Here is a 16,737-nt window from a genome sequence, read left to right as displayed (position 1 = left end):
CCTAGGAATGATGTTGGGGTTATTAAAGGGTCCCATGGGGAAAATAAAAAAAAATAGATTTTTCACGGTAGAAGCGCTTCCCGGGCCGCGAACTGGGCCGCAAACTGGTAGCGAAACGTGAATTCGCCATTTTGTGTTTCGGTTTAATTAAATTACAGGGTATAAGGGGGTACGGGAGACGTATCCTGATCCCTTATGTTTTCTGAGGGTGGCTGAGGAGGCTCATATATGTTGATACATGTCTTCCAGTGGCTGTGCGTGAGCGTTTTTTTTTTTTGCTGCGTGACGTCTGTTAACGTTCGATTCGATGGAAATCAGGAAGTGTTGACCGCCATTTTGTCACTGCGATTAAATATTTTGTTAAAAATAATTGTTATAAATTAATCTTTATTGATAAACATTGTCTGCGCCATCTTGCCTTTTTTCCAATGCCACAATTTTGTCGTGCAGGGCAGCCATTTTAGATGCCTTGACCAGACCCACTCTCTGCACGCCGTCGATTCTCAGCACGGCTCCCCACCCTAGCAAGCATCTCCCCCACGCACTGGTCACCCTCGCTCTCTCTCTCATGCATGGGCCATAAACCTCCCCCCATATGCGCTGCTCTTCCCTGAGACTCACACCCCGTGCCCGCCCGACACCTTCCTTTCACCCTATTCACTACCGCACCCTCTGACACTCCTCTTCCTCTGTGTCTGATTGTGCAGGCCGGTCTCAGTCTATCACTTAGCCCTGCCGATGTAGTTTATGGCTCCAGCTGTAGAGAATCACCCCTGTTCAAAGGAGTTACAGTAAATCAAGGCCCCCACCCGATGAGATCCGTCACACCACACGCGTTCCTACTATCTGATAACCATCCTGTATTGTGCTTGGGGAGGGGATTCTCACTGTGAGGGTGTGTGGGTCCGAGCCTGAAGGGGAAGATTCCAGGGATGCCTTTTTGTACATCAAAGTCTTCACAATTATGTGTCACATTAAAAATATATAGCACTCCAACAAAGTAGAAGGAAAATAACACTTTAATAACTTATAAATATATACATCGCAACAAAAACAGTAAACACCTTAAAACATTTTTTATTAAAACAGAAGCAACAATGGTTTATGACATGGGGAACAGTAGTGATATCCTGGGCGGGTGATGGAACTGGGTTTGTTAATGGAAAAACATCTACAGAGAAAACTATTGGTAAATTATACTTCTCCGGAAATTTAAAACTCACAAATGTTTCATTTGTGTAATCGTTTTATGAACATGTACATTAAAAAAACTAAAAGAAATGCCAAGAACGGCCCATGTGAAAGTGAATTTTATCTGGCAATTTTTTTCTTTTCCTTCTCATGAAAAGAAAGTTAAAGCCAGGTTCGTTACCTGCCTCATCTGCAAAACAAAAACTCTCGAGAGGGACCGAAAAAAATAGAGCTATGGTAATCATACCATGCATCGGCACATGGAGAGGTGGCACCCTCTTAATTATTCTAAAGCACAACTTCGAGATTTGGGGGATAACCCCCGACCGGCAAAAACATCCACCAATGACTTAGCAATAAGTGAGTCAGAGGCATGGGAAACGGTCCCAAATCTGCAAAAGAACTTTGGGCAGATGAGATTGACTTGTGTAGCATGTGGAAAATTAATTTCATGTGGAGAGATCAGTATTACTTCAATAAATACAGTAATCAATGATGCATTAGAACTTAATATCAATTCATTTTCCGAACGTGTAATCAGTATCTGTCCCATGTCAATTCATTGTTCGAACTTCAATACCCATCCCGGATCAATTCATTGTCCGAACATATAATCAGTAAAAAGTGCGACAAGTGCAACAAAATCATATCGATAATTCATTGTGAGCAAGTACCAAAAGTGTCGACAATTCTAACCTTCAATAAATACAGTAATCAATGATGCATTAGAACTTAATATCAATTCATTGTCCGAATGTGTAATCAGTACAAGTCCCATGTCAATTCATTGTTCGAACGTATAATCAATGCCCATCCCGGATCAATTCATTGTCCGAACATATAATCAGTCTTATCCCATATCAATTCATGTGCTAAAAACTGCATACATATCTCATGATATCAAGGCTGAGCAATCGGGGCACAATAGTTTCATTTGTACCGGCGCCATTTTGGGTGAGGTCTGGAAGGTCCAAGTATAGTCAAAATGTCTCCACCAACTCGTGGTTGGACCGGGACCTCTTTCGGCAGTCCAAAAGTTTTCGTTGAAGGGTAGTAGAGGGGACTGGCGACATGAACCATCAGTCAAAGAGGGGTGGGAGGCAAAAATCTCTCCTACCGGGTCATACTGGTGTCCCACCGGAACTGATCAAGTTGGTAGTCTTGCAGGATTTTGGTGATTTCAAGACTGAGGCCGGCTCCGGCATGAGCGCGCCGACGTCCCGCGGCTACGTCGTGGTCGTTCCGTGGGTGATCATGGCAGTCATTCCCCATCGGGGGTCGGGGGCCCCCGTGGCTCTTATAGAATCTTAAAAGTTGAGGAGAACGTTTCTGGATGCAGGACTCATTTTCTAGTTGAACTCAGAAGCGCCGTTGCACCGCAACAGTGGACGAGACCCCCGCTGGGTGAGCGGAGCATCATTGCCTCGCAATAGTGGATGAGACCTTTTGTCGGGTGAGTGCAGCGTCGCTGCATCGCAAGAGTGGAGGAACCCTTTTGTTGGGTGAGTGCAGCGTCGCTGCATCGCAAGAGTGGACGAACCCTTTTGTTGGGCGAGTGGAGCGTCGCTGTATCGCAAGAGTGGACGAACCCTTTTGTTGGGTGAGTGGAGCGTTGGGGGTGCAGCTGAGGGGCCGCCTCTCCCTCCCAGCGCACCCCACGCCGACACCTGGCGTTGATATCCGTGATGTCCGGACCAGGCGATAAGAGGGGGGGGGGTCGGAGGCAGAGGCAAGACATCCCCCCCCCGTGGCCTGCAGGGCGCCGCTTCAGGCCCGAACGGGGAGCTCATATCAAGCCGGGGCCAGACCAGGAGATACGGGGGGGGGTCAGTGGCATGTGCAAGACATCCCCCCCCAGTGTTGTCGCAGCCATTATTGAAAAAAGAAGAGGGATCGCGTCGGCCTCGGCTCCTCTCCTGGCCCACCTTAGGCGACGACCTCCCCGGCCGACGGCTGCCAGCAGGACTCACCCTACACGTACCGAAGGCCTCGTCTTCCGGATGGGCGTAGCCGTGAACCTGTTGCACTTCGGGAGTTTCCGGAATGGGGGTAGGTATCTGCTGATTTGTATTTATTTCATGTTACCATTATTGGGCGTGGCGGGCGGTGGGGCAGACATGCTTGGAGCAGTGGGGGGGTGGCGGAGCCTAGCTATCTTGTGGCTGCCGTAACGTCAAGCTTGGCTTCTTTCACCATTTTCATGTTTCTTATTTCTAGCGAAGTCAAAAACTCATCAGAGGCCTACTGATTTTGTTCGATTTCTTTCCTTTCCTTTTCAAGTGTGTTTCATGCTAAAGTTTCTGTTTAACAGGATACAGGGATAACTTCGTATTTTACATATGTCTTCTTTATTAGGGGTTCTCTCCGGTTGAGTCAGATGATGTACCTCTAATAAATGGTCCGGGTGGAAGTAGTTTCTCAATCAGTGGGGAGTGACAGATTACAACGGGGGACAAAGGTCCGCATTACCCACCCTTCACTACTTGCAAAGACTAGACAGAATATTTCTATTCCACGGTATTTGCAAACAGAGAGTACCTCGAAAGAACTATTCCTTGAACAATAAATTTCCAGCCAATCAATCAATCAGGCATGACGGATTACAACGGGGGACAAAAGTCCGCATTACCTATCCTTCACTATCTGCAAAGGGAGACAGAATATTTCTATTCTTCTCTGTTTGTAGACAGGGAATATCTCAAACAGCAATAATCGATTAAAAAAATAGTAGGATTATAACACTTTAATAACTTATAAATATATACATCGCAACAAAAACAGTAAACACCTTAAAACATTTTTTATTAAAACAGAAGCAGCAATGACAACTAACAGTAGTGATATCCTGGGCGGGTGATGGAACTGGGATTGTTAATGGAAAAAGATCTACAGAGAAAACTATTGGTGAATTATACTTCTCCGGAAATTTAAAACTCACAAATGTTTTATTTGTGTAATCGTTTCAGGTCAAACGGATTGTGGGACAATGTTCACAATGGAAGAGTCACCAAAAGGCATTTGGATCGATGTTGCAGCAGGCTGTCATGTATATAGTTATTTAATAAAACGTTTTACCCTGTTACTTTGCTGGTGTGTTGTATATATTTATAATATTTGCATAGGGTTTGTCGTTATTTTGGGTGGGGTGGGGTGGGCGGCGGAGTCGAGCTGTCTTGCAGCCATCATGGTGTGGAGCTAAGTTCATCTTACTAGTTTCGTATTTCTCATGAGGGGTTGTTCTTAATGTTTCTATTTTAGCGAGGTCAAAAACAGATCCCATTAGTGGCCTACTGATTTTGCTCAATTCCTTTTGTTTTTTAAACTATTTTTCACTATCTGCAAAGACTAAACAGAGTATTGCGACTCTGTGCTTGTTTGTAAATACAGAATGAACCAAAGAGAACCAATTCTAAAACAGTAAATGCTTGGATAGCAATCAAATAGAGAGAGAAGCAGGCATGACAGATTACAACGGGGGCAAAGGCCTGCGTTAACTACCCTTCACTATCTGCAAAGAGAGAGTACTGCTAAGAGAAAAGAGGGGGTGGGAGGGGGGTATTGGGGGGGGGCAGCGTTCAAAGCACATCAGCGTGCATAAACACGAAAATGTTTTTATCTATCATGTACTTGACATTTGACAGCATTTGATATTTGGTATTAAAAAACCATTGAAATTCACAGAAAAAACCATAGGTTTTAGGCCATATATAGTTAGGGATTTGCATTTACAAAACCTTATTTTACTTGCATAAAACCATTGAAATTCACATATATAGTTAGATGCGCTAACTATATATCGCGCACCCGCAATCCACTGCTGATGATGTCACATATTACATCATTCATGACATGGTCAGTGACATCACTGATGACATCACTGATGACAACTCAAATGACATCACTGATGACAACTCAAATGACATCACTGACAACATCACTGATGACATCAATCATGTGATAATACGATCAACCTCTTCAGACTCTAATATAACCTTAGATACACTCAGAGTAAACAGACACTCACAGACTGTCACTCATCCATGGAGTTACTCACACACCTAGTCAGTCATGCACTGAATCAATCACACCTCCATATCCTCAACTATACAGTTATACACACCTTACTTATTCAAACATATACTAACACATATTTACTCTTTTATACAATCCCTGATACAAGTTCACAATGATCCATACAGCCACTCACACATTCACTGGCTCTTATACACAGTAATTTATATATGTGAACTTTCAAATGTACTGTGTTTTACATATGTACTTACTTTGACATGTAGCACTGAGATATCGATTCACTCACCAATACACTCGTACACAGTCAACCACCCATACAGCTGTTTCCACATGCAGTTTTGAACCCATAGATCTAGTAAATAAACTGTTCACACATGTATGCACAGAGTCACACACCTCCCAGCCACCCCCACACACACACTCACTCTTCCATACAAATACTTGGTCAACCAATCAATAACCCATACAGTTACTCATATAGCTACTGATCAACACATGCAGCAGTTCATAGAACAACAGATATAATGATGCACAAATTAAGATAGTTTAGTCACTAACCCATGCACTCAGTGAGACACATTTAATCACTCTCTCATACAGTCAGTCATGCACCTACTAAATCCTTCATCCAGACACTTATACATCCACTCATTCTTCAATATGTAAGACATATTTTAACTTTACAGAAACATACAGTCACTGGATGATGTCATCAGTGATGTCATCAGTGATGTCACTGACCATGTCATGAATGATGTAATATGTGACATCATCAGCAGTGGATTGCGGGTGCGCGATATATAGTTAGCGCATCTAACTATATATGCGAATTTCAATGGTTTTATGCGAGTAAAATAAGGTTTTGTAAATGCAAATCCCTAACTATATATGGCCTAAAACCTATGGTTTTTTCTGTGAATATATATATGAATATATGTGTGTGTATGTAGGTGTAGATATATATATATATATATATATATATATATATATATATATATATATATATATATATATATATATATATATATATATATATATATATATATATGTTTATCCTCCAACACGTCCTCAATTACAGCTTGCCATCGCAATATGTTCAGGTACAGACCACTCTGGCGCGATAAACTCCGTCAATCAAAGCTTTATTTCACCGTTTGTCTCCAGCATGACGCGTTTCGGCTGCGTCACTGTTACTGCTCTATGTAAGTGTGCTCTGTATCTTCCTCCCTCCATCTCCTGGTCTCTCTCTCTCTTTCTTCGTCTTTAACTATGGTACAAATGTGTCAATACATTCTTTGGGTGATACTTCCCTACCCACCTTTTATGTGACCTTCTCAAAGAAATGATCCATTAAAATAGCCTTTAAATGCTCCATTTTCGAAAAAGTTCTTAAGAAGAAAACTTATGTTTTATTCATACATTATGCTTATACAGTATTGACATTACTGAAGGCTGCTTCAAATTAATAGGCACAGTTGGGGGAGATTACAAATCGAAAAGAATGGAGTTAAACCCTTAAATCTGGCACATGTAAGATGCCAGTTAACTATCCACTATCCACATCCTTGTTATACTCCAAACACCTGCTGGAACAAAAGTGACTTCCGAATTTTCCATGAATTCAAGGAGTGTAAACTGTATGAACAAAGTAGTGACACCAGTCAGGCCCCTTATTATGAGAGACTAGGTAATTCCAGTGGGGAGGATAATTGTAGTTACCTGCCCCACATTAAGATGGTCGGGAACACTGTTGAGCTGGTGTTTTTCACTAAAACATTCCTGTTTCTAAAAGTTGGGAAAATGCAGGAAAAACATGTAGTAATCGGTGCAGAAACGACATTTCCAATGTTATTTCACAAAATCAAGTAATTGCAAGTTTTTCCGTCTTCTGAGAAATAGTGATGCCACTGCCATTGGTTGTTCTATGGTGAGTAACACACTAGGCATTTTTCAGGACATCTTTTAATTGGCTCCTCAGTGGTTGCAGCACTATCGAATACTATGTATAAAATGAGCATATTTCTGAAAGTAATTGAGCTAGAGATGGCCGTCATGTTGATCAGAGAATAAACATTCTAACAGCACTGTTAATTTAACTCGCCTCATAGAGGCACAACGTAAAAACGGTCCTGCTATATGGAGCAGAAACTTTGAGGAAAACCCTGACCACCACCAACAGAGTCTAGACTTTCATCAACACCTGCCTGAGGAAAATCCTTCAAATCCACAGGCCAAACACCATCAGCAACAATGGCCTATGGCAGAAGGCTTTCCAACTCTATCCTCATGAAGAAATCATGAAAAGATGCTGAGGCTCGATAGGTCACACCCTCCACAAGCCAACATCAACACCAGCAGGCAAGCACTGTCCTGGAAATCTTCAAGGGAAAAGGAAAAGAGAAAGGCCAAGAAACACCTTGCTCCGAGATCTCAAGGCTGACTGCAAGGGGATGAGTTACACATGAAGTCAGATTTTAAGAAAAGCCCAGGACACAGGTGGCTGGAGCGTCCTGCTTGATGGCCTATTCCCCAGGAGGAGGAGTAGGCATAAGTTAGTAAGTATAGACCGTGGTTAATTTGTAAAAAGAAATACTTGCCGGGGCTCACTTCAGGAGGCAGCTTGCACCAGCCCATTTACCCTGTTAGGACCGCCTAAAACAGAACCAACTACTAACCATGAAAGTGGGGAAGAGGTTGTGGTGCAATGGCCAGAGGTGCTGAATTTGGATCTGGGGAACCAGCTACGAGTCTCGCCATCAGTTCAACATCCTGTGATTCTGAGCAAATCACTTGATCTTCCTGTAAACGAATGTGAACTTAACTGGTGAGCAGGAAAAGTGCTGATGTTAGTGATTCAGCGCCAGTGCTGAGCACTGGAATCCACCTGCTGAAATTAAGCACTGAATATAGAGCACACATATATGAATATATCTAACAGAACCTATTTAACAGAAGAAAAATAATTTTTAGTCCATACTACCATGGGAGTAATCATCCACACAGAGATGTGCAGGTTCATTCCGATAAAATAATACTTTTTCAAATCTTTTCAACATACAAATCATTCTATTATGCGTAGTATTTTTTACATACTCTGGTATGGAGCCAGGAAGCAATTATTCTACAATTAAACAATAAACTCTTGAAGGTCATACAGTGCTGCCTCTTGGATTGTTTTGCAGCTCCTGTTATCTAATCTACCTGAATTTTAAATCAACCGATAATTGTTTTCTAAATAAACTATTTGATGCTTTAAAGGTATGTGTGCTTTTAGCTGTTGGTAATTTAAATAGCTGGATTATTAGGTCTTTCATCAATTGTTGTTTATGGAAAAGCTGCTCTCTTGAGTTTTCAACGTAGACTTTTTTGACTACATATACAGTCATCAATAAACAAGGCCAAAGACCATGTGATGTCACGTCCTGTGACAGCATCAGGCAATATTAAATGGAATCGTAGGTCACTGCCGCTACCCGCCCCCTTCTCCCCCACACACACTGATGCACACAAACTCCACGATTTGGTAAGGTTATGTCATATTGTCTAGATTAAACGGAACAAACACAATAATAAAAAAGAACACATAGTTTACCTCAAAATTGTACACATCTACTTGGTGGCCGTCTCTATGCCTGTTTGCCAACCGAGCCACGATTGTGCACACTTCACTCCAGTTGTCCATGTTACTGAAGATCTGGTTAAAAGCGTTCATTACTCGTTTACCATGGGCCTTGATTCCAGCACTTGCTTGCATTTCTTCCAGAGTTGAGATGTCTTTCAACTTCTTGAAGTAGTTTTTAGTCTTTGGAAAATCCACAAAAAGCCTAAATGCAGTAGGTACAACAAATTAGCGGTCTTAGAAAAGCAAATACATGTACAGATTGTTAGTTTCAGCTTAAGGCATTTCGAAACATTTCAGTTATACATTAATCATTGAAACAATACGGATCCTAATGAGAAAATATCATTAAATACACTAATGTGAAAATGTTGTGTGCATTTGGTTAAACAATAAAACACCTTCCACGTTTTGAATATAATTTATATTAAAAAAAGATTATTGATTTTGATAATACCTTTAATTTAATAAGCATAGGCGACGTGAATGGGTTAAATCTGGGATACAGGGGAGCAGACCTTTTGACTTTGCCAATGCTTTTTTTGTTTTCCAGATGTCTGGTTGGTTCTCACCCATGGAAGTCATCTTGCAATGATTTTCATAAAGCAAAATCAAAGCCATTCCAAGATGGCTGCATGTGTATGTACATGTGTAGAAATCATGGAAGAGGCCACCATGGATACAGCAGCGGTAGGTGGATGGAGTTCGGGCTGTGGGTGTGGAGCAGACAGAGCAAGAGCTCACATTTAAATAAAAATAGCAGAGTCTGGAAAGGAGAAGGAGAAACAATATAGCAATGTTACAGAGAGATAATGAGATACAATAGTGTGGTACATTGCAAAACACTCTTTTGCAATTGCAAAGCCTGTGTTTTTGAAATTCGCAGACTTTGCAACTTCAAAAGAGTTTTGTTCTTGGGGCCCATAGTGTTTGTATTTAAATGTAATGTGTGCAGCTTATTTATCTATAGCAAACTTAGGTCTCGCCCCAAACTAACTGCTGTAGCCATCTATTTGAGCAGCTGGTAAAACCTATGATCAATATCTTACTGGCCTTTGGGTCAAAACAAGAAACATCTTTTTGGGCCCATAGTGCTGCAAATTATTTACAGCACTAAATTGTGCCAAAATGTGGTAACACTTTAAACAACTTTCATTCCCCAGGTTCAATAGTTTGTGGTAAAATAAATCAACCCGGTCAGTTTGGAATCCAGACTTTGTTTTCTGTCTCTTGTGTCCATAGTCAAATAGTTGGTATAGGGCCACAATCAGATATTCTCTTTTACTATTAATTGCTGTTTTAGAAGGTCAAAAGAATAACCCAAACCTAGCAGTCCTAGTTAAAAAATGTTATTTATTCATTCCTAACAGCCTCAAATCGAAAAGGAATAATTGTGGCTGAGTCATAAAAACAAATCATTAAACATTGGTCTGTGGACAACAGAATGTCAGCCACCAGTTTGCAGCAGGTCCCTTTATTTATAGGTCCATATTTACAAAGGCAAATTTACAAGTGTAGATTTACTAATATGTAAATCTACTCCTGCTCCTATTTCCCAATGCATATTTACACCTATGGGCCAGATTATGATGTTGTTAGGAAAGCATTCCCACCGAATCAGTTCCGGAATGCTTTCCGAACGACTCGGATCGGGGGAGTCTGACTGAGTGACTTGCATGCATCCTTATACGATTCGGTCAGACTCCCATTGACTTCAATGGGAAACTGTGTTCTGAACGTAAGCACAGGCTCCCATTGAAAAAAAGGGTGTTTGGGGAAAGTCGGTCCCCCTGTGGCGGGCACCCCATGGTGCCTGCCACACTGTGCATTCATGGGTATGGGTACCCTATTGGCCCAATTCAGAGGGCCGGTGGTCAAGGGGGGCCTGCTATGGGCCCCCGAAGTCTGATTCCCACAGCCGTTTTTATCTCGGTCAAACCGATATGGAACAGCTGTCTGAATTGGTCCTCGTACTCGCTCGTTCAAAAAACGTTTCCATTGGGCTGTATGATTCAGATCTGAACGGCTCGGGCTGCCTGAATCCCGTTCAGAACCAATTCTGACAGCCTGGCCGGCTCCCTTGTATCACACTTGGTTGCCTGGAAATGTGACCGATTCGGTCAGAAACAAGGCTTCCGAATCAGATTCAGGCTAATTGAATGCCCTTTGGAGCCATTCCTGATGACATCGTAATCGGGCCCTAACTGTTGACTTGCATGTATCAAATCCCCTAGTTCCGGATGTGGAGACATATAACACCGAATTTAAGAGGTTAAAATTGAAACTTGGAACTTTTTAAACACAGATGGTGTTCTCTATGAAAGGAGGCAACAAAATGTTTGTTTGATGAATCCACAGACTCGATGGTTCAGGACAGTCGGGCAAGTGCAGACAAAGGAAACCACCCACTGGCACTTTAAACCACAAGTCATCTGCACAAGAGAAATGTAATGAGAAACGAAATAGTCAGATGGTGGAAGGTTTCACCCCACAATAATTACATTGAAGTTGACAGAATCCCTAGTTGCTTAAGAATTTTCATAATTCCAAAACACCGAAACGTATCATCCTATGTAGCACAAATAAATAAGCAGTTAAAAGGAATGCCTTCTTAAGCCTTCTTTAATCCCAGGACAGCACACATCTTCTTTTGATATCTTTATGGGAGCCATGATTGTAGACACTGCATGGTGGGAGTTCAACACATATACATATATGTATGTGAAAAGTGAATAATGTTAATATTATTTCCTATGGGGGTGTTCAATTAAGTCCCTGTCTCTGTTTTCCTAAGGAATGTTTTTCAGTACCTTAGAGTGGCCATTTGTGATGCTAGACTTACTCCAGGGATATGCTGTAGCATCAGCACTATCATTTGTTAAATTTAGGGCTGTAGTAACTTTAGATCTGTAGTTTGTGAACAGCAATGAAACAGCAATGGTCTTACTCTTTTGTGTGAGAGTGTTTATATTAGCAAGGCTGTCTCATAATCCACCCTTTCCCCTCCCTAAACCCCTCCTTTTATTTCCCTAAACCTCTCACATTCAGTAGTAAGTATTTCCTATTTTACAGCCACTCCCCTTGGTCCATCCCACATTTGCTACAAAAATATATACCTACTTATGCGGAGATGCAAAAATCTCTGCACAGAAAAAATTTGGACAGGTGGCAATCTCGGTACTTAAATATTGTAGTAAGTCATAAAATGTGTAGTATTAGTGTATATACTAACAATTTAGTTTGTGAATAGGCCACACAATTCTCTCAATCATACTCATCTAATTGCTTCATGTTGGGAAAAATGTACAGATAATAACAACCCTCTCAGCCCTTAACCCCGGCCGCCCACCAAACTGCTACCAAGCCGCCCCAGGACACACCCATGGACCCTTCACCTGCCACTCCTGCAAGTTCAACTGCATCAGGACCCACACCAAATCCACAAACTCCAAACAGAGCTCCGACACTAACCACCTAAAATGCATCCTGCTCAACACCCGCTCGGTCCACAGACACGCCATTGAACTCTGGAACCTACTCGACACTACATCCCCGGATGTCGCCTTCCTTACAGAAACCTGGATGAACGCCTCATCAGCACCCGACATCGCCATAGCCATCCCAGACGGCTACAAGATCATCCGAAAGGACTGCACTAACCAAACAGGAGGAGGCTTCGCCATCGTCCATAAGAACACCATCCGCATCACGACCAGTTCTGATGATTACCTCGCAACCGTCGAACACCTTCACTTCCAGATCCACACCGATCCCAAGACCACACTCAGAGGCACCCTCATCTACAGACCACCAGGACCCCGCACACAATTAAGCGAAGACATCACCGACTTCATCAGCCCATACGCCCTCCCCTCCGAGGACTACATTCTACTGGAAGACCTCAACTTCCACCTGGAAAAGAAAAACGACAGTAACACTACCACCCTTCTGGACAACCTGGCCAACCTCGGACTCGAACAACTTGTCAATACCCCCACCCACTATGCTGGACACACGCTCGACCCAATCTTCACCTCCAGCAAGCACATCTCCTTCAATCACACAACAGCTCTCCACTGGACTGACCACAGCTGCGTTCACTTAAACTACAAAAAGACCACGACCCACAACCCCCCACAACCTATTCTCTGAAGAAACTGCAACAAAATTACCACCGACCAACTCTTCACATCGCTTCACCAAAACCCTCCCGCCAAATCATCGGACCCAAACCAAGCAGCCACCAACCTCACACAATGGATCACCCTCAGCGCCGACGAACTAGCACCCTTGAAAAACCATCAAATCAAGCAAGGTAGCAAAAAATCCCCCTGGTTCAACGATGACCTTAAGAAATCCAAGAAGTTCTGTCGTACCCTTGAGAAAGCCTGGAGAAAAGACCCAACCTCTGACAACCTGACCACCTTCAAGAACGCCACCTGCAAACACCACCAACTGATCCGATCCACCAAGAAATCAGCATTCAAGGATCGTCTTGACAACAACGCCCAAAACAGCAAGGAACTATTCAACATCGTCAAAGAATTTACCAACCCCACCGCCGGCACCAACGACATCACTCCCTCCCAAGACCTCTGCGACTCCCTAGCCTCATTCTTCCACAACAAAATCGCCGACATACATAACAGTTTTGGAAACCTGTCCAAAGACCAGTCCACTCCACCCACCTCCGAACCAAAACCGCCCTCTAACATCCTTTGCGACTGGAACCCAATCACCACTGAAGACACCATCCGCCTGATGAACTCCATCCACTCGGGATCGCCAACCGACCCATGCCCCCACCACATTTTCAACAAAGCAGACTCCATTATTGCACCCCATCTCCGTGACGTCATCAACTGCTCGTTCAACTCCGCTACCTTCCCGGAAAGCTGGAAACATGCCGAACTCAGCGCCCTTCTAAAGAAAACCACAGCAGACCCCACTGAACTTAAGAACTACCTCCCCATCTCGCTCCTCCCATTCCCTGCCAAAGTCATTGAGAAAGCCATCAACAGTCAGCTCGCCGCCTTCCTCGAATCCAACAAATCCCTCGACCCCTCACAGTCCGGCTTCCGAGCCAAACACAGCACCGAAACCACCCTCATCGCAACAACAGACGACATTCGAACTCTACTGGACAACGGAGAAACAGCTGCCCTCATCCTACTTGACCTCTCCGCAGCCTTCGACACAGTCTGTCATAGCACCCTCATACAAAGCCTTAGTAACGTCGGAATATAAGGAAAAGCATTGGACTGGATCCTCTCGTTCCTCGCCGGAAGAACCCAGAGAGTCCGCCTCCCCCCTTTTAGATCAGAGGCCACCGAAGTCATCTGCGGCGTACCACAAGGATCATCACTCAGTCCCACCCTCTTCAACATATACATGAGTCCCCTCGCATCCATCGCACGCCAACACAACCTCAACATCATCTCCTACGCAGACGACACCCAGCTGATCCTCTCCCTCACCAAAGACCCAAACACCGCCAAAACCAACTTAAACGAATGAATGAAAGAAGTAGCCGAGTGGATGAAGAACAGCCGTTTAAAACTGAACTCGGACAAAACGGAAGTCCTCATCTTAGGTTCATCCCCCGCTGCCTGGGACGACTCATGGTGGCCACCAGCCCTGGGAACCGCACCCATACCTACGGACCACGCACGTAACATGGGCTTCATCCTGGACTCCTCCCTCTCGATGACCAGACAAGTCAACACCGTCTCATCATCATGCTTCAACATCCTACGCATGCTCAAAAAAATCTTCCGCTGGATCCCCACCGAAACATGAAAGACGGTCACCCACGCACTGGTCACAAGCCGACTGGATTACGGAAACACCCTTTACGCCGGAACCACAGCCAAACTACAGAAAAAACTCCAATGCATCCAAAACGCCTCAGCCAGACTCATCCTAGACATCCCCCGCCAAGCTCACATTTCCGGTCACCTGAAAGACCTCCACTGGCTCCCCGTCAACAAGAGAATAACGTTCCGTCTCCTCACCCACGCACACAAAGCCCTCTATGACCTAGGACCCGAATGCCTCAACACGGGACTGCCCTTCTACACCCCCACCCGCCAACTACGATCGTCCAATAAAGCCTTCGCCGCAATTCCGCGCATCCATAGATCCACCATGGGGGGAAGATCCTTCTCCTACTTAGCGGCCAAGACCTGGAATTCTCTCTCCACTCACCTCCGCCTTACACAGAACCACCTCTCCTTCAGAAAGCAACTAAAAACGTGGATATTCGATAAGTAAAGTACCCCCCTCCCCAAAGCGCCTTGAGTCCCTCTGGGTGAGTAGTGCGCTATACAAATTTTCGAACTTGAACTTGAACTTGAACTTATTCAAAGCAAAACAAAATATGCAATTAATCATCACTGTTTACAAATCACTGTTGATAAAAAGATTATCTTCATAGTTTTTTATACTGTGAGATTGCAATCAAATTGTTGATCTACCACAATTGCATCTGAAGGCCAATTGATTATATATAAATGATAAAAAGCATAATTTAAAAAATTGTGCACATCAAGTTTAGATAAGTACAACCTATTCTATATCCATTTTCAATAAATCTGGAATCACTCACCACAACCAATGAGCTGACAGAAAATCTGGAAAGTGTTGGTGCATCATTAAGATGTTGGTTCTTGTGATCTCGAAGTGCTAGAAAATTATTAACTTGTTGGATCCTCTGAGGGAGCATGATAAACAGCATTTCCTAGTTTAAATGAATGAGGGACACAGTACTAAAGAAAACTGTTCTATTTCCTCACTTTGTTCTTTGTTGACCTCAGATCTGAGGCTTTTTTTAACCCTCTTTTTGTTCTCTCTGCAAGGGATAATGTAATCATTAATGTCATTGAACATGTCACAAGTGACATAATATGTGAGGTGATAAGCAGTGTATGGTGGGGAGCAATTAACAGTTAGATCATTAAAATATAATTGGTGGATTTTTTTTTGTTTTTAAAACAGTAGTGTTTATATTATTACAAAGCCTAACTATAACGTCACTTTAGCTTTAGTTTTTTTCAGTGAATCTCTATTTTTTTTTAATATAAACTAAATTTATAGTACCTAAGATAACTAGAACATTACATTAAATTTAGTTTTTGAGTGAATTTCTATGTTTTTGTAACCTAAAGTAAGACTTTATTACCAGACCTAACTATGACATCACTTTAACCATTGTGTTTCTTCAGTTTATTTTGGGGGTAGGTAGTTTCACCTAAAGTAAGATCTTATTATCTTACCTAACTATGACATTACGTTCACCTTTGTTTTTTTCCAGTGATTTTCTTGTATTTTGTAATCATATTTATACTCAGTGAGAATAACATTTGACTCTACGGAGGTGGCTGGAACCCAGAGCCTGACCCAACCGTTTACAGGTGGCCAAGCCATCCCCAGGAAAAAGGTCTCTTAGCCAAGCCATCCCCAGGAAAAAGCTCTCTTAGCCTATCAGTACATTTTTTTTAATTTGTGTCCAATGGGACTCCTGTGGTACACCAACAGGACCAAATATATAGATATCTCTAGTTTTTTAACCTTATTTTCTCAAAAATGGCATAACATGTTTACACTAAATCACAAAAAGTGCACTTTCTGGGTAAAGGTCTAGCTTTCTGCCAAGTTGGTGTAATTCTGTTCAGCCGTATTTTGTGTATAGCTGTTTGAAATTCCTATGGGAAAGAAACGTTCTTGGATGCCCAATTTTTCTTAGCTCCCATTTGACAGAGATCCCAGAAACTTTCCTGGAAAGAGCTGAGGTAGATGAAATTATTTTGGGGGGAATGATTTGCGAAGATCGTCAAACTGTGTCGGGCTTATTAGCAATACAAAAAGTGCTGACCTAATTGTAAGTTTACAGATTA

The 16,737-nt window shown here is 42.8% G+C and overlaps 1 protein-coding gene across 1 annotated transcript in view; it reads right to left on the bottom strand.

Annotated features, from left to right (window-relative positions):
- LOC147685485 (cytoglobin-2-like) overlaps window positions 1–16,737 on the bottom strand; it is a 403,412-nt gene that overhangs the window by 51,274 nt on the left and 335,401 nt on the right. Inside the window, exon 2 of the mRNA XM_086941375.1 lies at window positions 8,816–9,047. Within this exon, the coding sequence (XP_086797501.1) occupies window positions 8,816–9,047 (232 nt within the window). The remainder of the gene's footprint in view (window positions 1–8,815; window positions 9,048–16,737) is intronic.

The sequence above is a fragment of the Lissotriton vulgaris genome, chromosome 10 (genome assembly GCF_964263255.1).
Source record: "Lissotriton vulgaris chromosome 10, aLisVul1.2, whole genome shotgun sequence".
Taxonomy (NCBI): Eukaryota; Metazoa; Chordata; class Amphibia; order Caudata; family Salamandridae; genus Lissotriton; species Lissotriton vulgaris.
This window is presented reverse-complemented; position numbering and strand designations above follow the sequence as displayed.